General features: G+C 33.7%; 3 protein-coding genes across 3 annotated transcripts; 1 reads left to right on the forward strand and 2 right to left on the reverse strand.

Moving 5' to 3' along the window:
• Positions 1 to 193: 193 nt before the first annotated feature.
• LOC123702022 lies at positions 194 to 11,283 on the forward strand. The gene is made up of 13 exons (XM_045649668.1): positions 194 to 525; positions 629 to 767; positions 1,653 to 1,797; positions 2,354 to 2,517; positions 3,140 to 3,236; positions 3,710 to 3,842; positions 4,284 to 4,413; positions 5,001 to 5,198; positions 6,778 to 6,916; positions 7,568 to 7,699; positions 8,872 to 8,962; positions 9,915 to 10,126; positions 11,029 to 11,283. The coding sequence occupies exons 1-13, from the start codon at positions 416 to 418 to the stop codon at positions 11,265 to 11,267; spliced, it is 1,929 nt and encodes a 642-aa protein (XP_045505624.1). The 5' UTR covers positions 194 to 415; the 3' UTR covers positions 11,268 to 11,283.
• A 3,134-nt stretch (positions 11,284 to 14,417) lies between these two features.
• LOC123702023 (mucin-4-like) lies at positions 14,418 to 20,386 on the reverse strand. The gene is made up of 3 exons (XM_045649669.1): positions 19,660 to 20,386; positions 19,146 to 19,207; positions 14,418 to 18,134 (listed from the first exon to the last, which is right to left on the reverse strand). Coding segments are annotated over exons 1-3 (3,516 nt in total). The 5' UTR covers positions 19,662 to 20,386; the 3' UTR covers positions 14,418 to 14,682.
• A 4,248-nt stretch (positions 20,387 to 24,634) lies between these two features.
• Positions 24,635 to 26,985, reverse strand: LOC123702025 (peptidyl-prolyl cis-trans isomerase Fkbp12-like). Its single transcript, XM_045649670.1, has 3 exons — positions 26,814 to 26,985; positions 26,191 to 26,351; positions 24,635 to 25,322 (listed from the first exon to the last, which is right to left on the reverse strand). The coding sequence occupies exons 1-3, from the start codon at positions 26,848 to 26,850 to the stop codon at positions 25,194 to 25,196; spliced, it is 327 nt and encodes a 108-aa protein (XP_045505626.1). The 5' UTR covers positions 26,851 to 26,985; the 3' UTR covers positions 24,635 to 25,193.
• Positions 26,986 to 27,196: the final 211 nt, after the last annotated feature.

A 27,196-nucleotide genomic window follows, 5' to 3' on the forward strand; every position in this document is an offset into this window, starting at 1 on the left:
TCAACAACTGCAATTTTATTTAATGAATTCATTCAATTATGATCCATCCATTTTCAATAATTATGATGTAATAAATAATCAATATATTCATATTATAATGAATAAAGTAAATAATTATTGAAAAATTTTTTATATAAAGTATGAGTTGTCAATCCTTATTCCTAATTCCGAACGTAAGCGGTTAAAATTTTGAAAGTTGAAGCTTTGATTTACGAACCAAACTTTGAGTCTTTGAAATAAACAATTTTCTATCTTATTTTGTTGCGGTTATAATTATTAAGAGATTAAATGAATCAGGTGTGAGGTGTGCTATTATATAATATGTAAATGCAAGTGGGGGTAGAATATAAAGAATTTTATAAACATACAAGTAGAATATTATTTCTATAACACTGAGCGAGCAGTGTTATTCAAAATGAATACAGAAAAGTTAAGTGGCGAAGAAGTGCCTTATAAGTTTTCAGAATGGTTGTTGGCAATGGGATGTCCTGCTGAAAAAGTACCATCTATCGAAAAGATATCTCAGTAAGTTCTAGCATAGCCTTTATCATGTGTTCAGTGTTGTAAATATCTATTTAACTTTTTGTTTATCGGTAAAATTTATATCAATAATTTCCCATCATTTTAGGATGTGCCGTGGCCAATATTACATGGTATGGCGTAGTTTAATTGAACATGTGCAATCAAAACAAATTATTCGTCAGAGAAGATTGCAAGTTTTCATAGACGACATTACCAAGTGCAAAAAGAGGAGCCCATTCAATGAGGTATGAATTAACAAGCATAATCTTGAGCTTGTCTAACACATTTGTAAAATTTAAACACCATTTGCACTTTAGCATTGAAATACCTTTAAGTATTGTATGAATTACAATTTATAAGTTACTATCTTTCCGCCTGCGGCCTCGCCTGCGTTTTCAAAGAAAAACCCGCATAGTTCCCATTCCCGTGGGATTTCCGGGATAAAACCTAGCCTATGTTGCTCAGTGAAGATGCAGCTTTCTAATGGTGAAAGAATTTTTGAAATCGGTCGAGTAGTTTATGCGTGAAAACCATACATACATACAAACGTAATTACAAACTTTACCTCTTTATAATAATAATAATATAGAAGTATAGATAATATGATCTAGACAGATTTTCTTTCATAGAACATAGTTGCACGACAAGTATTGGCTTAATTTGTTTTAGAATCCATGTCTCAGCAATCCTACTAATATAGTTATAAACATGAAATGTCTAGAATGTATGGATGTTTGTTACTCTTTCACACCAAAACGGCTGATCAGATCTATATAAAATTTTATACAAAGACAGTCTGGATTAGTTATCAAATAGACTTTTACATTTTTATGAAAGTATGTGGTACTTTACTACTAAAGTGAAGCTGCGGGCTAAAGGTAGTTTAAACTGAAGAGCACACTCGTCAGAAGTGAAACTTCTTTGGCAAAATTCCAAGATACCAAAATCGCCATACTCCATGACGTCAGTATTGCCATGATGTCATGGAGTAAGGACGTCATGGCAATACTGATGTTGGTATTGCCATGATGCAACCTTGAAATTTTACTTTCTAAAGAAGTTTCACTTCAAAAAAGAAATCTATTATACTAGTGAAAACATTTAATAATAATTAATAATTATTTTTACAGAGGAATCAAAGTGTGGTGGAACCTCTTGAGCTGACTCTATGGAACCAACAAGTGGAAGTAAGGAAGAAGGTTAATGAGGCGGAGGCAAGAGTGAAACAAGCACATAGTGATTTGAACAATCTGATGAATAAGATATCTAGTAAATGTGAGTTTCTCTTGTTATTCTAACTGCAACTACTTTTATTTTGTTTTTAAATATTTTTAGAATTGCAAAAGACAAATTTTTTCTTGGATTGGAATTTATTACAGCTTAAATGTAGTACCGAAAAAATTATCTTTCCTATAAAATAATATAAATTTTCAGATTTTTTTCAAACATAACTGCTTAACTTATAAGACATGCCTGCAAATTTCCCGAAAAATTACTTCATTGGGTTGATTGGGCCCTTCAAGAGAGACCATTTTTAACAGACTTCTTGTCGTTTAAAAAACCTGTAACATCTAACAACACCAGTATTATTTATAGTTCGATTCAAACTTAATGGCGGTTTGGAAGTTAGGTGCAGGTGCGCTCAGGTCCCTTATCGTCCCGGTAATACCTAAAATTGTTTTCTGCGCATCAGATTGTACAATGTTCCAAGCTAGCTTTAAGTTTGAATCATACTGTACATCTTGCAGTCCCCAGGATACAGACTACTCTTTACACTGGTGTGATATTGGAATCTTGTGTTAGTTACTTATATGAATTATTTTATATTCAGTGGCTGAAAGGAATCTATCACAGCAAAGAGTGAAAGACTTGCAGAGACGGGCTTGGCTGTTACAGCAGATATATGAAGATTTGGAATGTAAGAAGAAAAACTTGAATGAAACAAAACATATTGCTGATTCCATTTGTTTTATTGGCGGTGAAGATGAGGTTCAGGTAAAGTTATAAATAATCACTACATAGTATAAAACAAAGTCGCTTTCTCGGTCCCTATGTCCCTTTGTACGCTTAAATCTTTATAACTACGCAACGGAATTTGATGCGGTTTTTTTAATAGATAGAGTGATTCAAGAGGAAGGTTTTAGTATATAATTTATTATGTTTTAGACAAAGCGGGCGAAGCCGCGGGCGGTAAGCTAGTTTTATTAATAAATGTGTGTGTGTAATAAATGTGATTAAAAATTAGTAAGTGTATAAGTAAATCATTAAGAAAGTCTGTAAGCTATTTGTTATTAAGCTATTGCATAGCTTCTATCTCGGGCCTTGAGCGCGGGGACCGAATCCAGAAATTCCGTAACGAAAAAACCTCACGCTCCCCACTCCGACGGGCGGAGGTGTGGCTTGAAGGCATAGCATGCAATAGCTTTACCGCGGCAGTCCCCGAGTGCCACACGTCATTTTTGTTTTGTCATAGTATTAGTAATATTGTTTCATGTATTATTTTGTTATTCATTTTTTTTTATTATATTTAGTTAGTGTAGAAATAAGACATTTGAATTTATAGGTATATAAATAATAGAAATATTGTAAAAGAAGTATGTGAATACTCTGTTTTCAGAATAAATTGGAAAAATGCATGTCCTTATTGAAAAGGAACAGTCCAATGAAAGGAAACTCCAATACATCTGTGATGTCAACCAATGAATCGGAATCAGGTAAGCAATTAATAATTTTTAAATAATATCTCACTTTTGTAACATAGTTAGAGTGATATACTAAATGAATGCCATAAAAACCAAAAAATATAAATTCAAGAAAAGGTCGTGTTCCATCGTTACAATATTGTATTCACTGAAAAGTGCTTCATATTGGTTGAGATGGTTGTACAATCATCTCAATAGATGGCACGGTGTGTCCCTTAAGACACATAAAACTGAAAGGATAGAATAAATTCGATTGCTCAGGCGGGTCACGAGTGGCTGAGTTGGTTAGGCATCCGCCCCGGAATGGCGCGAAGGATGCGGGTTCAAGTCCCGCCTCGTGATCGAATTTTTTCTATTCTTTATAAATTTATATAGTTAGAGTGTATAAAGAGGAAGGTTTTAGTATAGAATTTATTAGGTTTTAGACAAAGCGGGCGAAGCCGCGGGCGGAAAGCTAGTATAATATGATATTTCTGTAATTTCAGAGGAAACAATAGCGTCGCTAGTGAAGTGCCGCGGCGACGCTCTATGGACGCAACTGTACGAGAAGCGGGCGGCGCTTGTTTCACAGTTGACGAGCGTTAACACTAAACATGAGGGGAATTCGGTTAAACATAAGTAAGTAATTTTTATTATATGAGTAAGAAGTAGTAAGTAATAATAAAAAAAATTGCAATTTTTAAAGTGATTTTTCATTGGGCGCGTTGAGAGTAAAATTTCAATCGTTCATGGCAATACCGTCATGTCATGGAGTAAAGCGATCTTTGAATGTTGCCAATGAAGTTTCACTTCTGACACGTGTGCTCGGCACACAAGCTCTTTTTAGTATATTTACTTCCATCAATAGAAAATATATATCCTACTAGCTGTGCTCCGCTCCTGTAGGTCTGAGCGTGATGATATATAGCCTCGATAAATGGCCTGTCTTACACCGAAAGAATTTTTCAAATCGGGCCAGTAGTTCCTGAGATTAGCGCATTCAAACAAACAAACTCTTCACCTTAATAATATTAGTATAGATTGAAAGTACAATAAAGTTAATTATTATAAAATTTTCAGGAACACATCACAATCAGTACTAACGCACACTGCAGCGCTACGCAGCAGTTTAGCGCTGGAGAGTGTGAAGAACCAACTGCTTATTAAACGGGCGAGAGCCAAGCTGACAGCGAGTATTGAAATGCTTGATGTAAGTTATTTTATTAGAAACTAGCTGCTCCCCGCGATTTCACCCCCGTGGGTCCACTCCTGTTGGTCGTAGCGTGATGATATGTAGGCCTATAGCCTTCCTCGATAAATGGGCTATCTAACACAGAGAGAATTTTTCAAATCGGACCAGTAGTTCTCGAGATTAGCACGTTCAAACAAACAAACAAACTCTTCAGCTTTATAATATGTATTAGTATAGATATAGAAATTATGATACATTTTTAATAGTAAAAAACGATATCAAAACAGTAAGTTTTCTTTATGGTTTTTGAACATTTGTTACAAACATATTCTTAAATTATGTAGATAAATACAAGCACGCTATTCCGACTTCGAATGGGTTGATCCAGGGCGAAAAAAATTATGTAATGTAAAAAAAATCAAATTGGTTTTTCTTTTTTTTATAATTGATCGAGTATTTTATGAGTTGTTACCATTTAATATTTTCCTTTATAATATTGTTCAGTGTTTCATGTGTGTCATACCTATTTAATTTTCTTTACAAAAAAAAATGTCTCTATAATTTACAACACTACACACTATTAATGTAAACAATTTTTTTAATAGAATTGCCTAGCAGGCGAGGCCTGTGAACTTCTAGTACTACGTTGTGAACGAGCTCGTTCAGAAGCAAGAGTTAATACACTTAGACTACTCCTAGACGATCTTATATCTAGATCGGGCGTGTTTAGAGCACACGGCGACGACACGACCGACGACAGTCGTACGACTATCCGACTTATCGTTAGCATTGATAAGGATATTGTGAGTATATTTTGTTTATTGTAAAGTTAATAAGATAAGATGAACTAACGTCTAGATAAGGTGTGTTTAGAGCACACGACGACGACACGACCGACAACAGTCGTACGACTATCCGACGTATCTATTTATTTATTTATTTATTAAGGCTCATTAGCAGCTGTACATCGATGAAATTACATAAAAAATACACAAAAAATATAGAACATGATGGATAGCCAATAAAAAATGAGCACTGCATGCACTATAAAAAATACGTTACAACACATTCAATACATTCTAAAATAATCAGTTAATAAATTATAAACAAGTAAAAATTAATTCATATTATCCTCATTCTTAATTCATAAAAAATGATAATCAAATTAATTATAATTTAAAACAAGTAAAAAGCGAAACGTTACTTTAAAATACATCCTAAAACAGTCAAGTAAATTCATTTAAAACACAGAATTAATTCATTTTTTAAACTTAGATAAACGACAATATAATAATATCACAATATTAAAATTATGCGGTAGTATTAAACACTGACATGGTTGATCGTAAGTAAGGTTTTTTTAAATTTCCCAAATTTGTCAAAATGTATATCCAGTGTGTGATTAATTATTATTCGATTGTAGTTTCTACATATCCGCGGTATCGTTAGCATTGATAAGGATATCGTGAGTATATTCTGTTTATTGTAAAGTTAATAAGATTAGAAGATAATATCTAGATCTGGCGTAATTAGAGCACACGGCGACGACACGACTGACGACAGTCGTACGACCATGCGACATACGTATATACACACACATATTTTGTTTATTTGTACGTATATTTGGTAATAATAAAATAGCATTCCGCTCCACTTCGTCTGCGCATCCAGAACTTAACAAAAAAAAATCAAACTTTATTGCTGGAAAACCACTCATTAACTAAAAACAGAATGAAAATCGGTACATTAGGTTTTGAGTTCATTTCAAACAGACGGACAGACGCGGCAGATAAATTTGTTTTTTATTATTTTGTGAATTGTGATATAGTCTACATATGAAATGCTTTCCACCCGCGGCATCATCCGCGCAGACAAAGAAAAACCCGCATAGTTCCCGTTCCCATGGGATTTCCGGGATAAAACCTATCCTATGTCCCGGGGTAAAAAGTAACCTACGTCCTTTCTCGGGTATCAAAATATCTCTATACCGAATTTCATGCAAATTGGTTCAGTAGTTAAGGCGTGATTGAGTAACAGACAGACAGACAGAGTTACTTTCGCATTTATAATATTAGTATGGATTATTAATATAATTTGCTATGCCATAACATTGATTAATTTTAAATTATCTACTCCATTAAAATCATAAGAGAAATTATCTAAATAAGTATGAGTTAATTTAGGGCCGATTTTTCAATCCTTGGTTAAAATTTATCTGTCCAATAAAGTATTACACGAACATATTAAAATGTCACCTGTATACTGTCAAATACGGACAATTAGAATACATTTTTGAAATGGTAGTTTAATACGTTATTCGATGAATAAGTTTTAACCGAGGATTGAAAAATCAGCCTTTAAAAATATGTATTTATTTTACAGGAGAACACAAGGGACGAAATAAAGAGAATGAAAGAATTTTTATCTATGACTGAGCGCAAAATAACTAACGTGAAGGAATGTTTGCTCACTGTGTTCAACGGGTTTAATAGTGACGGCGCTATGGAGGATAGGTTTAAAGGTATTTATTTGTGGTCTATGTATATCTATGGGCTATCTAACACCGAAAGGCCGGAATCGGACCAGTAGTTTCTGAGATTAGCGCACTCAAACAAACAAACTCTTCGGCTTGATAATATTAGTATGTATAGATATGATTATGGAATCATTGATGGTTTTTGAAAATTTTTGTAAAATATATAAAAATTAGATTCTTTAAAAATTACTCGAACAAATCGAATTTGACGACGCGGTTGGCGCAGTGGTAAAGTAACTGCCTACTGAGCCGACGGTCCCGGGTTCGATCCCCGGTCAGGGCAAATATTTGTGTGATGAACTCAATTATTTGTTCTTGGGTCTGGGTGTTATTATCTATATATGTATTTATTAAATATTATATTTATCGTCGCTTAATCAACACAACACAAGCCTTAATTGAGCTTACTGTGGGACTAGGTCGATTTGTGTAATAATGTCCTATAATATTTATTTATTTATTTATTTATTTATTCTCATGTATAAAACATCGATGAACAGGCGTGATTCGAACCCACGTCTTTTTGCCAAACCGAGGTAACGCCTACGTAATACTTTACTACGTATATAAAATGGGCTTTTTCATATTATTTATTTTAACTAAATAATTTATTTATTTATACTAAATTGTTCACAGGAATACAATTAGATTTCCCACAAGAATCGATATCGACATTACGCAAATTTTTCACGGAGAGATGTGATAAAGCAAGCAACAAAAATAACTTGAGCATGAGTCTTGATGTCTCTGAGACATCTTTTGTAGATGGTATTTCAATGTATTTCTTATCTACTACATATATAAAAATAATAATAGTTTAAAAAAACTAAAAAACACGCTTTTTATAGAAAACCGAACTAAAAAATAGAAAATTTTATCAAATTAGTGTATTGTCATCGGTCCTCAATAAATCTACAAAGTTTGAACGAAATCTGGCCGTTTAAAGTGGGTCAAAATCGCGCCCAAAGAAGTCGGTTACAAACATACAAACATACAGGTGAAGCTAATATAAAGCGTGTAATAATTTTCCTTCCTGACGCTATAACTCCAGAACGCACGAACCGATTTCCATGGTTTTGCATTCGTTGGAAAGGTCTCGGACTCCGTGAGGTTTGTAGCAAAGAAAAGGTATCTCTAGTGACGAAACGGAGTTCGCCCGGTTTGCTAGTTATTTATAACTAGATTTCCGCCCGCGGCTTCGCCCGCGTTTGCAAAGGAAAACCCGCATAGTTCCCGTTCCCGTGTGATTTCCGGGATAAAAACTATCCTATGTGTTAATCCAAGTTACCCTCTATATGTGTGCTAAATTTCATTGTAATCGGTTCAGTAGTTTTTACGTGAAAGAGTAACAAACATCCAAACTTACAAACTTTCGCCTTTATAATATATATATTAGATTATTTCTATAATATTCCATATTGTCACAAAAACATTTTGCTGTTATCCTGTTAAGTATTTTATATTTTCGAAGTGAAACTTCTTTAGGTGCGTAGTAAAATTTCAAGGCGTCATGGCAATAGCGACACGTCATGGAGTAAGGCGATGTTTTTTTGGTATCTTTGAATCTGGCCAAACAAGTTTCACTTCTGACACGTGCGCTTGGCACACACGCTCCTTTTAACCGACTTCAAAAAAAAGGAGGAGGTTATCAATTCGGCCGGTATGTTTTTTTTTATGTATGTACACCGATTACTCCGAGGTTTCTGAACCGATTTACGTGATGTTTTTTTGTTCGATGCGGGATGGTGTCGAATTGGTCCCATAAAAATTTTATTCGGATAGGCCCAGTAGTTTTTATTTTATGAGCATTTTTGTCTGTATTTGTAAATGTTGCAAGTGCAAGTTTGAAGTCGGTTGTTTTTAACGCAGTTATCACTTGTTTGTTAAAATATAAAAGTAAGTTATTAGAATGTAAAAGACACTTATATTTTTTTTTATAGTTTCAGAGAATAATCCAAAATTCACGGATGAGTTGCGAGTTTACTTGAAGAAGTTTAACCTCGAGAAAAACAGGAAAATCGTTTTGGAAAGGTATGTTCTATACATAAATGCCTGACAGTAGTAGTTTTTTTATAAATCTTCATTATTTGCATTAAATGATACTCAATTTATTGTCCGAGATTGGAATCATAACATTTATTTATTAAATAAGACTTCTTTAAGAAGCACTTTTGAATCTTCTTAACATATTTTAACATTTACCACCGATTCGGAAAGCTGTATCTATGTAGAAGAACCGGCAAGAAACTCAATAGTTGCTCTTTTGAAATCATGACAAAATTACAATTTAGAGATGGACTGAACATGGGTTTCACCGAATACTAATATTCGGTTAAACTTTTACCGAACCTAATATTTGGTACAGCAATATTTTGCATTAATTTATTATCTTTTTACCATCCTTTAATGGAAATAATACTTCAGTAACGACAAAATCCGAAAGCTACACTCTAAAATACTTACCTCATTACACTGAACACAAATCATGATAATACATGGGTTTTAACAGTAAATACTTTGCCGAATATTAGGTGATTCAGCCGAATATTCGGCCAAACATGAATATTCGGTAAAGCTGCCGAATACCGAATATAAAATGAATATTCGGCCCATCTCTAATTCTCTAATTACAATACATAGAAATCTAAATAACAATACACTATAATTTCATAATTAATTAAAACCACTGTCGCCAAAATCAACACATTTAAACCGATAGCTAAACAGTACACACAAGTAAACTATGCCTTTTATTGGACAGCTTGATATTAGTGAAAACTAACTTAAATATTAAATTCAGCTTTTTAATATGTACCCTAATGCATGGTTTTACGGTTTATTTTAGAATAACAACCCTGGGTACATGAGACGTTTTGTTTATTTTTGCTCCAATACGAAAAAATTCGGCTTTTCTACAGTAGAGGGCGTTAATTTTCAATAGATACAACTTTGAACCTAAACACATTTTATTTTTCCATTACAGCGGAGATAAATTATGGATTTTCGAAACGTTACAATCGAGTTTATCGCATTTACAAGACACGTGGTTGGAGAGAGATCTCACGCCCGCAATTTGTCCGTCTTCTAACTTGAAACATAATGTACTAATGATGATTTCGTATGTACAACAAAAAGAGCAATTGAATGCAGTACTAAAATCGTTGAGTAGCGGAGAAATCCGGAATATAGATATAGGTATGTTATTATTTATTTAGACCGTACTTTAATATTAAAAACAGAGCGTTCACTTCTGATACGTGCGCCGACATGTGTCAGAAGTGAAACTTCTTTGGCAAGATACCAAAATCCTGCTCGCCACCATCGCCTTGCTCCATGACGTGACGGTATTGCTATGACGCGACCTTGAAATTTTACTATCATCGCATCTAAAGAAGTTTCACTTCAAAAACCTACTAAGTAATTATTTAAAAAAATTAACCTACTAATTTTTATCAGTTAAATACGCTGACGTATCATAGATAATTAGTCCCACATTCACGCTTAAAAATTGTCCAATGCAAAACTCTGCTTACTCGTCGATAAGGCAGAGTATTACAATGAGCGTATATGATAAGTTGAACATTATTACAGTGAAATAAGGTGTTAATTTGAATAAATTTTTGAAGTGAAACTTCTTTATCGGGGTTGGAAAAAAATTTAGTGTAACATTTTTTCGTTACGCGTGACATTTTTCCGTCACGTGCCATCTTTTCCCCTACCACGCGTGATTCGACGTATTTCTGTAAAGTTGCATATAGTAAATTATTTTTTGAAAAATAAGCTCATAAAGAAGTTTCACTTCTTACGTGCGTACACTAGTACACGCACACATTTTTTTTATACATCTTCACTCGGACATTTTTTGCTACCTTTTAAAAGGAGATTATGAGGCTAGTTGTTGTAGCTAGTGTAGCGTGTTGTTGTGTTGTATAGTATGTGATTATAATTGAAATCTAAATTGTATCAAGGTGCTAAAATAATTCTTTGTTAAAAATGTAAATTACACATTTCTCGTCCCTTTCAATTTTAAATCGGTTTTAACAAAGTGTTAATATGGTTTTTAACACTCAAAACATACTTTATCTGCTTATTTTCAGATATCACCGACAAAACAGAGGCTGAAGAGAAAAACATAGACAACATAAAGAAACAAATAGCAGAAAACATGGCGGTCTTGCAAAGGACGAAAAAGAATTTGGAAATAGGACAAGGGAATCTTAAATTTTGGTCTGATAACGAAATGAAGAAATATGTTTCTGCAAATAGAACGATAGATGGAAAATCGTTAAGAGATTATGAGACATTTTATATAGAAGCTGTTAATTTACATGCGTAATAAATAATAATAATTATATGGTTGTTTCCTTTGTAACAAATAAAACAACACCTACAAGGTGACGCGCGATTGCATCCGCGTATAAAATCTCGGCGCCGCGACTGACTTTAACTGTTTGCATAGACTTCAAGCCTCTGTACTGACTTCAAATCTGTTTACACAGGGTTTTTTTTCGGGTCAGCACTGATTTGCCTCGAATTTGTAGTCAGTTACTGACCCTGTGTAAATCAGCACTTAGAGCTAGCACGCAAGAGCAACTTTTGTCTCCGCAACTATTTTGTCTCTCCCATCAACTCTATGGGATACGCAATTCATCCACGCAACTTCCTAGAGTTGATGGGAGAGACAAAATAGTTGCGGAGACAAAAGTTGCTCTTGCGCGCTGGCTCTTATTCTGATCACCTATATTATCGTTCTTAAGTTTCGTCCAAATCCGTCCAGTAGTTTTTTGGTGGAAGAGTAACAAACGTACATCCATCTTCAGAATCTTTCGCATCTATAATAGTATCACAGACTAATAATAATATACCTACTACGTATACAAATAGTATTAGGTAGGGTTGTAACACAACTCGGCATCTCACTAATACAAACACATGTTATACCACATGATTTATTTATGGTTTCCTAGAAGTAAGGACAAGATATACTAGAACAGTCGGCCAGTTGATCATTGTATAGACTCTTCAATATATTTTACACTTACGGTCCACCCAGGCTTCGCCCGTTGTACATGTTTAAGTTTTCATAAGAACCATCCTCGGACTTCAAGGAATATTATAAAAAAGAATTAACTAAATAGGTTTAGCCGTTCTTTTTCTTGAGTTCTTGAGTTTTGCGATTACACGTTTAGCGATTCATTTTCATTATAGAGAAGATAACAACTTCAGTTATATGATATAGCTCTAAGCTTTATTTTTTTTACTAATTGTTGAAACATACCTTCGATACTCTATTTTTAAATGAAGTACAAATCTTCCTTCAACAAACTTCTTCAGTATTTAAATCAAATCAATCCTACCAATGCCAGATACTGCTAGATAACTAACCTACTCTCATCTATAATCTATAATAATATTATAAAGCTGAAGAGTTTGTTTGTTTGAACGCACTAATCTCGGGAACTACTGGTCCGATTTGAAAAATTCTTTCGGTATTAGATAACTCATTTATCGAGGAAGGTTATAGGCTATATTTTATCACGCTACGGGCAACAGGAGTGGAGCCTCGGGGGTGAAACCGCGTGGAGCAGCTAGTAAGTATTAATAAATAGATATCTGCAAGGTGGAGGTGTGCAGTGCAGGACATAGTCTCTGAACACATTATCAAAAAAAAAAATGAGAGATTTTGTTAAATCTATGTGAATTTAAAAGATCATCACACACACACATAAATTTTCTTGTCGACTCTCCACATATAAATAATTATTATAGTACCTACCTAATAAAATAAATTGATAAAAGCTGTGTTGTGATCATTTGCAATTAAAATAGTTTAAGGCTAGGTTTTTTTTTTTGTGATATGTATTTCAATCATTCCTAAATTCCGATAGATGGCTCTATTAAAAACTTTTATTTTTATATTTACTTTTGACGACGCGGGCAATAGCTAGTATGTATACAGGGTGTAATCGTTAAGTATGCACAGACGATTATTCCGTAACTATTGCATGAATTTTCATTAAAATTAGCAAAGTAAGCACAAAACAAAAAAGATAAGCAAAATTCTTCATATTACCATGGACGAATATAATCTAAATATTTATTGGGTCCATGATATTACATGTTCGGGATAGTCATATGTCATACTAAATGTATGGGAGTGTTTGATGTAAAATTTTTGGATATTTCCCGTTTTGCTTTTAAAAAGTTATTATTGTCATTTTACTCATTAGGTAAAAGGCTATCAATATCAGTTTAAAATTTTTATATATTTGCAATAGTCACAGAATAATCGCCTGTGCACACTTAACGATTACACCCTGTATAATACTGTTAATTACATACCCAACAATTCTGTTTCTCCAGTCATTGTCACATCAATTTAAGGATGAAAATATACAGTACTTTTGATAAAATAAAATTTTCATCCGTCAAATATTATTCAACTGATGAAAATTTGGTACTCAGATTTTTGAAAAGGATAAAAATAATACAACGCTTTGTTTCAATATTATTTATTCAATAGAATATTAATTTACTGAGATATTTAGAAATGCTTATACAAGGCTGCTTATATAGATGAATTCATAAGGCCATTGGCATTATGTTACAAAAATAAAGTTTTAATTCCTATTTTCATATTCAATAAGATATTAAGTTCTTATTACACTATTTAAGTTATGGTTTATATTAATTTACAATATTCCTCTTATCATAATTAATTGCAGTTTGTGTTTTGTTTTTGACAGTTAAACTGACAACCCCAAGGAACTATGTTCAATCTCAAAAAGATAAACATGGTTTTTGCGCTTCATGTTAATAAACTATATAAAGTACATTCGATGAATATACAATATAATCCACTTATGACCTAATGACCTAATGACTTGTCAAAAAAAAAGAAAGAAAATACTTTTTAATATTAGTTCAGGATACATCGCTCATTTTTGCAAGTGACTACTATCAAGCTAATTTTCCGTTTGTAACTTTATTTTGATGAGACGCCCAATAATTTCGTGTACGAAAGTCTCGATTGTGATAGCTAACAGAGATAACAAGGATAAAAATTTTTGATTTGATGGTTCTCAAATATTTATTACCAACTGATTTTTTTTTTGTTCAATCTCAAGATAATTACCTAAATTATTCGAAAAAATATTTGTCCTACAAAATCTATGGTTGGTTCAAAGAGTCCCCCTTTCCAAAGTGTATCGATAACGAGGTCATCATAAATGATTACTAACAAGCTGATTTTTTTGTTTTCACTTAGTTTATGTGTATATAATTCAACAGACATATTGTCCTACAAATTGCGTAATAAATATTTGAGAACCATCAAATCAAAAAATTTTATCCTTGTTATCTCTGTTAGCTACCACAATCGAGAGTTTCGTACACGAAATTATTCGGTGTCTCATCAAAATAAAGCTACAAACGGAAAATCAGCTTGATAGTAGTCACTTGCAAAAATGGGCGATGTATCCTGAACTATATTATTTTTAATAGTCATAATAGTATTATTTATAATGCTATAGTAAGAAATAAATTACCTTTGTCCTACTAAACGGATTATATTGTATATATTTAATACAGTTACAGCATGTAACTTTACAGATTTACAAAACCAAAAAAAAAACAATACTTTCATTTCTATCAATAAAATAAATCTATCTTCTCAAACATAATATAATAAATCAGTCATTTAACTCAATCACAATTTCTATATAAAAAAAAAAAAAACTTTATACCATTTTTTACTTCGGCAAAGGTTTTAAAGGACCTAAGCTTAACAGTCCATCTGCACCAAGGGCTTGCAAACTATTCGTAAAACCAGAATGCATATTGTGAACGGATATCACAGGTATACCGAAACAACCGTCGGCCTGCTCCCGATTTGCTAACGGAATAAAACTATATATACCTAAATTACTTAACCGTTTTAAATTATCTGGTTCTGAGAGATCAACCACTGGCAAACCTAACTCTTTGTTTGCACCACTGACGTTATGAAACACTCTTTTATGATGTTGTAACTGTAAAGATTTGGGGTAAGAAGCCGGACATTCGTCACACTTATAAAAGTTTAGTTTACTTTGTGGATGCGCATTTGTCATGTGCACTTGCAATGAGTTCTGATTCATGAACATCTTTTTACACATCTTACATGCTAACATTCCGCCGCCAACCTTCGCTTCGGGTATCGAAAATGTACTTGATTTCGAAGTATGTTTTATACTAACTCCCGCTCCTAGATTAGGTATATGAGGAAGAGGCCTTTCTGGAGTCGGCGATCTACTTTTCTGTTTCTGTTTAACGCTAATACCTCTGGACGCCAACACATTAGCCATTGCATTCGCTTCACGGTTAACTGTCTTCTTAGTTATAGATATTTGACTGCCGAGGTTCAATTTATCTTTGGCACCTTGAACACTTTGGATCATCGGAAGACCCTCTCTTTGTTTCTGCATCGCCATAACTTGACAATCTTCATTGTCGTGTTTTCCAGGAAGTAACATATCTGCTCGGCGTTTTTGTCCTGGTCCTCCAACAGACCCAGCCGGTCGCTTCATTGGCATGCGAGGATTAGGTTTCCCACCCCTAACCTGGCCATGCACCTGAATTCCTGGCCGAATTGTGGGTCTCTGACCTCTTACACCTGGCATACGAGGTCTAGGGCCTGTATTTGTGACATTAGCAGCCATTCTAACCTGAGTAGGCGGCGGCATTTGCCCGCCGATAGGTTGTCCTGGAGCAGTAATTTGTCCCATATCTTTACCGGGCCCTCCGGAAGACATGTTCGAAGATCCACTGCCTAATTGTCCAGGAGAAAATGTCTGAACATTTTGAATTTTAATGCCAGCGCTTTTCATTAAACCACCTGGACTGCATACCGCAACATATGGTTGACTCGGAGAACCGGGAGGTCCCATCGAGCCTGGCTGTTGATTCATCATGCTTCCTTGGCCATATACACTTTGTTGCATGCTTTGGAGTGGAGAACTGGTAGAATACGCTGGTGGAGTGGCATAAGTATTTTGTGGCATGGTGCTGATATAACTAGTTTTCGGGATTTGTTGTGAAAATTGATCGTAGCCTGGCATATTAGAACCCATGTAATTATTGCCTTGATATTGTCCAGGCATTGCTTGTCCCTGTCCATACATGTTACTAGTTGAAGGGTAATTTGATTGCATATTTGGAGAACTTTGATAAGAATTGTAGGGAGCTTGTGGGGGCATCATCACTCCACCACCACCAGGGTATGCTTGTATATTTATCATAACATTCTGTTGATGTGTGAACCCAGGTCCGCTACCACCAATAGTAGACAGCTTGCCTACTTGTTCTGCTATTTGATTCACAGGTAACAAGCTGGAGAGTATATTAGACGATGGAGCGTAGGGAAGTAGCATTGACGATGATGGTGTAACTAAACTTTGAGAATGTCCAGTCATTCTTTTATGTTCTTCTAATAATGAGGTATCCGTAAATCTAGTATTACAAACATCACAAGTATGCTGTGATCCTAATTTATCTAATGAAATGTATTCATTAGCATCTGACATCATGGATTCTTTTTTGTTAGACGTTGAAAGAAGGCTATCGAAAATATCATCTGCACTCTTTTCTAACATATTTATATGCGGTTTTGAATCTGGCGGATTCCAATTGAAACAATGTTGCTTTTGCGTTGAATGCAAGGGTGGTGGACCAGATATACCAGAAGTGGAACTATAATTTGTTGAAGGCATGGTGTAGGCACTTGATGTTGGAAATGTAGATGAAGGATAAGTTGGTGTAACCACAGTTTCAATTTTAGGTTCAACTATTGTATTTTCTATTTTAGGTTTAATGTCAGGCGCAGGAGTTGTGGAAACGACGCAACAGTCGTCATCTTCGTCATTGGAATCACCGTTTATTTCAATTATTGTCATAGTTTCTTCAGTTTTTGTGACGGGTAATAGAGGATTTGTGACATTACTGGACGATGTAGTGGAGGGAGGGTAGGCATCATTTTCCGTTTTAATTTTAGTTATCATTGGTGTGGAAGAACTATCTGGTAGAGGGGGCGACATTCTTTCTGTTTTCACTTGACCTGAGAACAAAGTATTGGATGATGATTGAGATTCTTCAGTAGGGTCTTGCACTTCTTGTTTGACAACTACATTATCTGTATGTTCGTTTGACTCTCGCCGGTCGGGTGTAGTTGGTACCGATGTCCTTCTTAATTCCGTTATTTCACCTTCACTTGCAACTTCTTTAGCTGTAACATTTGCTCCCCTTTTTGGTGTCTGTTTTACGGCAGGTCTTCGTCGTTCCTGTGCTTTCGATTCTTCTTGTATTTTTATGGGCGTAATTTTTTTTGTTACATCCCTTCCCTCTTTTCTAGGAGTGCCTATTTGTTGCTTAAGTACTGCATTTTTACTACTACCAGGATCTGAATCATCACTTTCAGAAGGTTTTCGAGAATGATTACTGCTCTGTTCTTCTATTGACTCATCATTTTCTCCAGATTTATCATTGTCATTGTCATCATCTGGTTCTTTATCTTCATCTTCATCCTCATCCTCATCATCTGACGCTTTGAAATCTTTCAATCCATTCACAACCTTAAAAGTATTGGTGTTATTGCCGTCAGATTTTAATTTTAACTTTATCCCACCTAGTTTTCCTAATCTTTGCATCACATCATTATTTTCACTATCTGGTTTTTCTGTTTTGATAGGTGTTGTGTTGCTTTTGATTATAAATCCTAATCCACTTAATTTACTTAAAGCAGAGTTAGTATTTTTCGAGTCATTATCATTTGGTTTCTTTAAAGATATTGCTTTTGATTTAAGTATCTGTGATATATCTATCTTTTGTGGTGTTTTAGGCAGTGCTTTAGATGGAGATTCTTCATCATCTTCATCAGACCAGTTTTCGTCTCCCGAAGGAGGTGCATCCTCGTCGTCGGAAGGCAGTTTGTCGAGTACTACTGAAGGTAGCGAGACGTGTTGTATGAGATGGTTCTCTAACTCTTCCCAATCGGGATAGTCTAGTTTACAGGTGAAGCAATAGAATTCTTTTTTCGGTTTTTTTATAAGTGCCCCAGAAGACTGTAATCGAGCTAAGATATTAGCAACATTATTATTAACTGGCTTTTGTTTTTCTACCTCTTCTTCATCTTGTTCCTGGTCATTGTGATCTACATCTTCATCTCCATCTGAAAAAAAAAGTTTATTATAATTAAATGTAATCAGTAAAAAGGTTTCATCTGTACTATAATATATCTCTACAAAAAGGTTTTAAAAAGAAATATGTACAACTACATTGATCGGTTGTTTGATTTTTATAGTTGTATTAAATGACTAAAAAACTTTTCTAAATACAGATTTTTTATTTAAAACATAACTAACATAAATATTATAACCCATAAATTATATTTACACATAATTCAGATGACCTATACAGGTTGACAAGATAACAATAAGTAATAAAAAGATTTTAATCTTTAATTTTTTCTGAAACTAATAAGTTTCGGCTAGGTAATATTTACTTTTGACTCCAAATGAGCTATACTTTCACCTTTTTAAAACTATTACACCTATATCAAGTCACCCTGTATATTTGAAAATATTTATGTCATGCAGAAATTCATGCGTTCAAAGAGAAGACACTGCAGAAGAGATTTAGGAAAAGAAATTGATTTCTAAATATGGGAATCTTAAAATCTGATTGTAATTCGTTCAGAGTGATTACTTTTGTATTAATTTGGTATTGGCATTGTTTGGCCCTGACACCAAATTTTTTCCTCACATATTCAAAAGACCATCAAATAATTTTAAGATTATTTTTTTTAAATTTATAACTTCTTGAACTTATTCCATTAAGCATAACATAAATAGCAAATTCATTTAATTATTTATACCTATATATTATACTTTAACTCTTTTCACGCTTAGATCTGAATAATAAACCCAAGTTAATTTAGCTTCACTATTGTGAATTTTAATTATAATATGCTGCTTTTTTACTTTTGACTTAGCAAATAATATCAAAAAGTAAAAACATTTATTCAATTTGTATTTTTATAAAACTTAAAGTAACTAGATAACAAAGTCCTGAGTAATTATAAAAAAATAAAATAATAACTGGCATGTTTTAAAAGGTATCTGCCTATTTCTTATGATGCATGATATATTGATTAAAACAATAAAAATTAAAGAAAACACACCTGACTTATAATTTTGAGGAGACGGAGGAAATTCAGATTCAAGCTTGGTGGCCATTGTTATCCTGAAAACAATTAGTAAAATCAACTTTAAAAAGTGATTTTTGAATAAACTTTTTTTGACCGATTAGGTATTTTATGAAATGTGTATAATAAATGAGATAAAACAATTTTTCAGTAGTTGCATAAAAAGTACTATGTTTAATTGGAATATAAATAAACAAGAAACAAAATTAAAGGATCGATGAAAATTAAAAAATGTTTATAACTAAAACAAACTTTACCTATACTGCTTTATACCCACTTTTGAAAAATTACTCAAACAAAAAAATTAGACGAATTCTAAAGACAAGCTCATTAACTTATTACATGCCAATGTTTGTTCATCAAAACAAATCCACATTTCAACAATTATTCTAAAATTTTAACTTTTCCTTAGATAACTAGACTACACATCAAAACAATAACAACAACAATCAAACATGCGCTATTATTATGGTTTACAATAAGAACTTACATTCATTGTCCAGTCCCAGTTATAAAATAGAACGAATTAATCGTTTCAAGTTCTTTAAAGATATTTCGGTACAATTCACTGCACTGTACACACTATTCAACAGCGAAACTAATTCATGACATAAACACAGGCATACATTTTAACAAATAAAAGTTTTTGCCGGTTTTTCACAAAACACTTCTTATAATCCAGTTTTGTCTTTGCTGCTTTTTCTTTAGAAAACGAAACGGCACGAAAAATCAAGATGGCCGGTTATAGAGTAAAAGTCAACCAAGAATGGCGTCAGCCGTCCACTCATTATACCTACTTATGCGCTTTTCAGTCAAATACTTCCATTAATCAGTACAATACAAAAAGAACTAGGTATATTGCACAATACAATTTATGTAAATCAATACAAATGTCCTAATTTAATTTACACCAATACACAAAATTTCACCAGTACGAACAAACCGTTCGATCGAACTCAACTCTCTGCTCACTCGGTTAATATAAAATTCTGTTGCACTCACTCACATGCGGCCTGCGGGCAAGCCAAGAACAGACACAGATGGCAATGCCAGTAGAGCGCATGCCAGAATCGGCTGTGGCAGATTACAAAGTTCCGACAATGCTGTCATCTCTGTTACTCACTTCATGTATTGTATTAGCTGTCTCTGTCTAGCTATTCTACAGCAACCGCGTTTCAATAAACGACCGTCAGCGTCTACAAAAGTACCTATATTTTAGTGCCGGAATGGGCCGCATATATCTCCGTCGCATGTAATGACCTTGTATACCCGACTCGAATAGGTAGAACGTTGACTGGGGAATAAAAATAATTCGACTGCAAAACCGCTTGGAACTATTATTATTTCGAGTGAATCGAGTTCGAGTATGAGCGCGTGGTAACATTGTACGATACATTGTAGGTATATTGATTATACTATTCATGTTTCTTGCTTATCTAGATAATATCATTTCTCCGTTTCACGACTATTCTGTAGATAGTTAAAGAGGTTTCGGAGATGTGCAGATCGATTTACTCATATCTAATTGATATCCGGTGGGTCTGTACCGTCATTAGCGTCCCATTGTTCACCTTTTCCTATTATCTATTGTTCCTCCAACACCGTCCCAACTCGGCGTTTATATCTATTACTCATTGTGTACCTCGCTTACCACTGCTTTTGTATTAAACTTCTTTGTTTCGACCTACCTCGCTATTCTGAATCATCAATAAAAACACATTCCTTAAAGTTCTTTCGACTCTACTCTGGTCGGCTGGTCGGAAGAAGCCAGAGGTGGAGGTCCTAATAATTTTAAGACCTGGATTTTTCTCCTACATACCTTCATAATATACACAAATGTCTCCAAACAGAAGAACATAATAATATAATAGATTAATAGATATGTATATAGAAATCAAAAAATAGGTTATAAACATCGAGATATATTATGTACTACGTAGTACATATATCTCGATGGTTATAAATAAATAATTATTGAAGTGTCATGATTTAATTAGTTATGTAATTAATTAATTTGACTAGTTGATTTGAATATATTACAATCGATATAGCTACAATAATTACACCTTTAAGCTATTCAATCAAGTTTAATAAAAAAGAGAAAAGCAAGAACACGCAACGCTTCTAAGCGGTAAGCGACGTTTGGTAAATGGTAATACAAATATTCTAGAACTCTCTTTCTCTTTCCGTTTATTGCGAGCTCGAATGGTACGGACACGGTAGCGAGCGGGTGGGTGAGGGGAACTCGCTAAATATAACGGTCTATGCCACGTCTATGCGGCGTCGAACGAACACATGAATGCGCCATTGATTATTATTATTTAATTGCTGCGATATGCGTGCCGTTTCTAGATTCTCAGCTGTAATATCGTTTGGTAATATTTTTTTAGGATTCAAACAAAGCTCTATCGTACTAAATAGTATTTCAACGAAATGTACGACTCTTATTAATTTAGCTCTGCTTATTAGGTCAAGTGTGATTTAAATAATTATTAGTCACTTAGGGGCAATGTATATCTCATATCAATGCTTAGGGGGCGTCCATAAATCACGTGAGGCGTTCTTTCAAATTTTTTGACCCTCCCTTCTAAACTAGGTATTAAAAATGTTTTGAACTAGAACTGTAGGATATACTGTGAGGATATAATTAATAATATCTATACAGAGTATCCATACTAATATTATAAATGCGAAAGTAACTCTGTCTGTCTGTCTGTTACTCAATCACGCCTAAACTACTGAACCAATTTGCATGAAATTTGGTATGGAGATATTTTGTTATCCGAGAAAGGACATAGGCTACCTTTTATTGCGAAATATGTACCACGGGCGAAGCCGGGGCGAACCACTAGTATAAATATAATGCATAATACAAAACTAGTTAATCCTTTTTAATTTGAATAATATAATTATTTTCACAAAGCAAACAACTAATGACCTATTGAACCCCATAATTTGATGAGGCTAGTTTTTAGATCCTCACAAAATATAAGCAGTATGTAAAACTAGCCTCATCAAATTATGGGGTTCAATATGTCATTAGTTGTTTGCTTTGTGAAAATAATTATATTATTCAAATTAAAAAAGTTATATTTTGGAATAAACATCGTTCTCTAAGGGAAAATAAAACAATTGAGTTTTCAGTCAACCGAACTTAATACATCTTTGTAAATAAATTTCTGGACTGTCTGCAGAACTTGGCACACATTTAGATCTCATTTCTTTTTTTGGCAAATTAAGTCAACGATTGAACTCGGCTCCAAATTTTACATTTATGTTTTTGGTGGGATATTATTTATCAGTAACATACGCTGAATCGATGAATCATCAAAAAAAAAAACGTGTGCCACATGGTGGCACTCGGGGATTGCCGCGGTAAAGCTATTGCATAGCATCATAGCCTTCACTATCTCCTGTATCTCCTACAGGAGATAGAGAAGGCTATAGCATAGCATAGCATAGGATAGCATGCCTTCAAGCCACACCTCCGCCCGTCGGAGTGGGGAGCGTGAGGTTTTTTCGTTACGGAATTTCTAGATTCGGTCCCCGCGCTCAAGGCCTGCGACAATCTATGTGAATTTTGTAATTAGGTATCGAAATTATACATAATATGTAATTAAGTATTTAAGTAGTTAATAGTACTATTACTATATTAATTAAAAAAGCTATTCATTAAAAAAATATATTTTATACGATGGTTTTTGTGTGGCCTTGATACCCCATTGAGTTTATTTTCTTGTCCTGACTACTGAGGCACATGTGCACGTTCAAAATACAATATAAAACAGTATGGCCATAGTAGTCTAAAGTTTGGAAAATCCAAAAGTGCACGCCTCATAATCTCATCCTTTACAATAAAATTGATTATTTATAAAGGTGTATATAATATAAGTATGTGATACACTTGTTCTCATGTGCCAATGCTCTTGTACTGTCTCAAGATCTTTCAAGGTGTCACTACTGTAAAATTAGATGGTAATATTAACAGGCTCGATAGAGCCTGGCGCCAAGTACCGTTCAACACATGTGCGTAGCACGTGTGCGCCAGCTCTTCGAGTCTCTATGCCGTAATCAGAACGGTATTTTGAGGTTGTAAAATTTATTTTTTTCCCAAAAATTTTTTTCACACTCAAATATCAATTTATGTCAAAATAATATACACTTAAATAAAGTATATCCATCGTTACTGACCAATTTTTATAATATTTTTATACTAAACTCTATTTTTAATTAATATTATTTATTAGCTCAAACTATAGTACCTACCCCCGATTTTTAGATCTTGGCTTTTTTTCATGTAAAAAGCGGACGGGCACAGACTATAAAAAAAAATTATGATCACATATAGTTATCTCAGAAGTAGTTAGGATACTACAGTTTAAAAAAATTTACGACGCGGCTTCCGCTTTTACACACGAGAGTGCGATGTCTTTCATTTACATAAACTATAGGATCTGAATAGTAAATATATCCACCTTTGCATGCCCCCAGTGTCCTTTTTCATAGATCTGTGTCGGTATGTAGGTATGTTGTCGGTATTGTCATAGTTAAAGGGGAAATTCATAATTAAGGGGAAATATATCTGTTGGCAGAACTGGAAATAGGGAGGGGTTTGAATATACGGTTGAGGTGAAATGAATATAACCGTGAATACTGCAAGACATATTATGTAAACAAACATGAAGGATTAATAAATATATCCTAATTAGTAATTATATGATTCTAAAGTTAGCCAACATCAAATAATTTTTGAATTTTCAAAATCAATAAAAAAATTTTTTTTTTCAAAATTGCACATGAAAGTTTTTTTATTTTCTACATGTTCAATTTTATAAAATAATTTTTTTTTAATAATTATTTATTAATTATTATTTTTGTTTATATAATAACAATTAAACCACATCGAATCAGACCCTGAAAAATGAAAGGGTTCTATTCCTGAGCATACTCAAGCGTAAGAGAAAAAAAAGACTCGATTAGTAAAGTATTTCGGTCGCTATCGTGTTAACAACTAGTTAACAAGAAAATCCTCCGCACATACAGAAACACGGACGTCCAAGACAGAACTTTTTTAAACTGTTTTTTAACTAGTTTAAATAACAAAAATGACATCAAAAATATCATGAATGTTAAAAATAGTGTTTTTTCTTAATATGTGTGTGTATGTATTATCCTTAGGTATTATCTTACAAGTGCAAAGTACCTATGATACTTAAAGACATTTTAAGTTTGAAAAATCAGATGTTTTGCGCGAAGTGACAGTAGTACCCACCTCAACGCTTCGCTTATGAGGCGTGCAATATTTGTATTAGTTGTAACATATATTTTGTGTACAAACAAACGTTGTGTACAACACGTAAGCGTGTTCAAACAAACATTTTTTTAAGCTTATAGCAAACTGTCATCTTTATATTATTAGGTATAGGTGTGCACTATTTAACAAGGGTGTAAAAATAAAAACACAATTCCAATCCTTCACAATGTTTATTCTTAAACCTTACAAGCTTTTGGTATCTTTACAATAAAAAAAGTAAACTTAATGTTTCAGAAAACTGTAAAATAGAAAAACCACAGACAAATAATTGACGTCACTGCGGAATGTAGCTAAAACAATGCAGTTAAATGCACTTTGGTGCAAAGTAAATTTATTTCATGGTTTTGCTTACACATAAATCTGGTAACGTATCTTCTATATTTTCACTATTTATCAAGTAAATATCATGAAAAGATTGTATCAATTCCCAGTTGTAATCTTGCTTTGGAAATCGTCTTTAAAAGTGAGTATTCCATAAGTCTTACGCACATAGTATTTAATTATTTTTAAACATTTAACTCACTCATATCAATAGAGAATTGACTACCTACATACATTCATAGATTTGAGGTAATAACTCAGGCCCCGGAACCACAGACACAATAGAAAATCTATTAAGTCTGGGACCAATTGGGCCGCTTGGGGCTCAATGGGTTCAGAAAATAAGTTACCAGCAAGAATCTAAGTGTCTATGAGAGAGAATGTTGTGCTTATTCCAGACGAATGAGTTCCACATCGAAGATGAGGGTGGAGTTCGGCGGGATGACTCCCGGATGGCCCTGTTGGCCGTACGCATAGTCGGGGGTGCAAGTCAGCTTGGCGCGTTCACCGACTGACATCTGAAATAAAAATAAAAATCATTTATTGAACGACTAGCTTACCGCCCGCTTTCTCTAAAACGATTTGAGATTTAAACTATCCTATCTCTCAAGTTGGATCAAACTGCACATAGTGTGCGAATTTTATTATAATCGGTTAAGTGGTTTAGGAGTCCATTGAGGACAAACATTGTGACACGAGATTTATATATATTAAGAAAGATGGGTAGAGGAGAAGTAGTATTATTAGGATAGGGTTAGATACAAATTACAAACATGTCACATTGGGAACCCAAACTAGGATAGCCTGTATTTTGGGGTCCACCTTCCTTAATGTCACAATAGTAACAGAACTATAGCATAATATTAACTTAAATAATAATTTAAGTAATTTAGCTATGATTTAGTTATACAAAATAAAATTTAAATTATATGTTTTACTCATGTTTTAGTTGATATACTCATATGTTGTGCGTGCGTGTTTGAATGTGAGTGCGTGTGTGTATGTATGTAAATATACATTTTTTTGAACACAGTAAGTGCGTGGACTAAACATGTAATACAAGTATTGAAGAGACATCACTTTAATAATTGTTTATAGATGACCTTTTGAAAAGTAATATAAAATAAAAAAGAATTATTTAATCAAGGCTTTTAAAAAGGTTTATGTTTTACTAGCCGTGCCCGCGGTTTTACCTACATTGCTCCGCTCCTATTGGTCTTAGCATGATAAAGCCTTACTCAACAAATGGGCTATCAAACTCGAATTTTTCAAATCGGACCAGTAGTTCCTGAGATTAGCGCGTTCATACTAATATACTAATATTATAAAGCTGAAGAGTTTGTGATATGTCATTAATCGAAGATACTAGCAGAATGACTGCATTACCTTAGCGACACCCTCATCCCATCCCTTGATAACTTCTCCTCTGCCGATCTTGAACTTGAAGGGCTTTCCACGGTCGCGGGAAGAGTCGAACTTCTGTCCGCTCGTCAGGGTGCCTGTGTAGTGCACCACGACGGTTTGACCCTTTTTAGGGTATGTGGCCTCTGTAACAGTGAGAATTATTTATTAACTATCTTAGTGATGTATGTACTTGTTAGGTATAAGGATGTAGGTTATATAATATGTAGAATATCATATTGTATGAATTGTAATATTTGTAATAATATGGCACTTATTACCTACTAATACTAAAATGTTTTGATATTTTCAAGTGACGGATTAAAAGTACCTAATATAAATAAAGATAAGGATTCTAAGCCAGCAGAGTTTATAGCAGTTTAGAGATAAAGATGTGATTTGAGATTAAACCGGTAACCGGTCTTTCCTTTCAAGGTTATTATTTTTTTAATTTTTTATTAATAAATAAATAAAAATACCCTTACAGAGAACACGTAAAAAGAAACAGAATGGTATATAATTCAGAAATAATTTATAGATAGTTTCAACCACGATTTTAAAAATATCTTTACATTACCTACATTGCTAAATAAATTCAATAAACTTACCATCACCAGGAGAAATAGTTTCAACTGTTACTCCCATGATTACTTCGTCTGTATTCTTAAATACTAAATAATATCTATAGAATAATGCGTTCACTCGATAAACGACAAAATTTTCAACACGTTTTTACGAAAGGAGCGGACTGAAAATGGCGTTCCGAGTTCCGACTTATTTTTTTCGTATTTACGTATTCGTCAATTGCGCATGTGACGTTTGTTCTTTTAGCTTCTGATTGGTAGTTTATTAGTTGAAGAAGCCGATTTGATTTTTCATTGGTTCTTAGAGCGCAGGAAAAAAGAGTGACGCATTCTGCAGGCAATATACAACCTTTTAAGTTTTAACCAATAAATATTAGTCATAGATAATAAACTAAACTAACTAAAGA

The sequence above is a fragment of the Colias croceus genome, chromosome 22 (genome assembly GCF_905220415.1).
Source record: "Colias croceus chromosome 22, ilColCroc2.1".
Classification (NCBI taxonomy): Eukaryota; Metazoa; Arthropoda; class Insecta; order Lepidoptera; family Pieridae; genus Colias; species Colias croceus.

Coding starts and splice junctions, on each gene's coding strand:
- LOC123702022 (XM_045649668.1), top strand. CDS start 416: ATGAATACAGAAAAGTTAAGTGGCGAAGAAGTGCCTTATAAGTTTTCA. Junction 1,798..2,353: donor GAATAAGATATCTAGTAAAT/GTGAGTTTCTCT, acceptor TTTTATATTCAG/TGGCTGAAAGGAATCTATCA. Junction 3,237..3,709: donor AACCAATGAATCGGAATCAG/GTAAGCAATTAA, acceptor CTGTAATTTCAG/AGGAAACAATAGCGTCGCTA.
- LOC123702023 (XM_045649669.1), bottom strand. Junction 18,135..19,145: donor TCCTCAAAATTATAAGTCAG/GTGTGTTTTCTT, acceptor TTTTTTTTTCAG/ATGGAGATGAAGATGTAGAT.
- LOC123702025 (XM_045649670.1), bottom strand. CDS start 26,850: ATGGGAGTAACAGTTGAAACTATTTCTCCTGGTGATG. Junction 26,352..26,813: donor AACTATTTCTCCTGGTGATG/GTAAGTTTATTG, acceptor TCACTGTTACAG/AGGCCACATACCCTAAAAAG. Junction 25,323..26,190: donor GGGATGAGGGTGTCGCTAAG/GTAATGCAGTCA, acceptor TTTTTATTTCAG/ATGTCAGTCGGTGAACGCGC.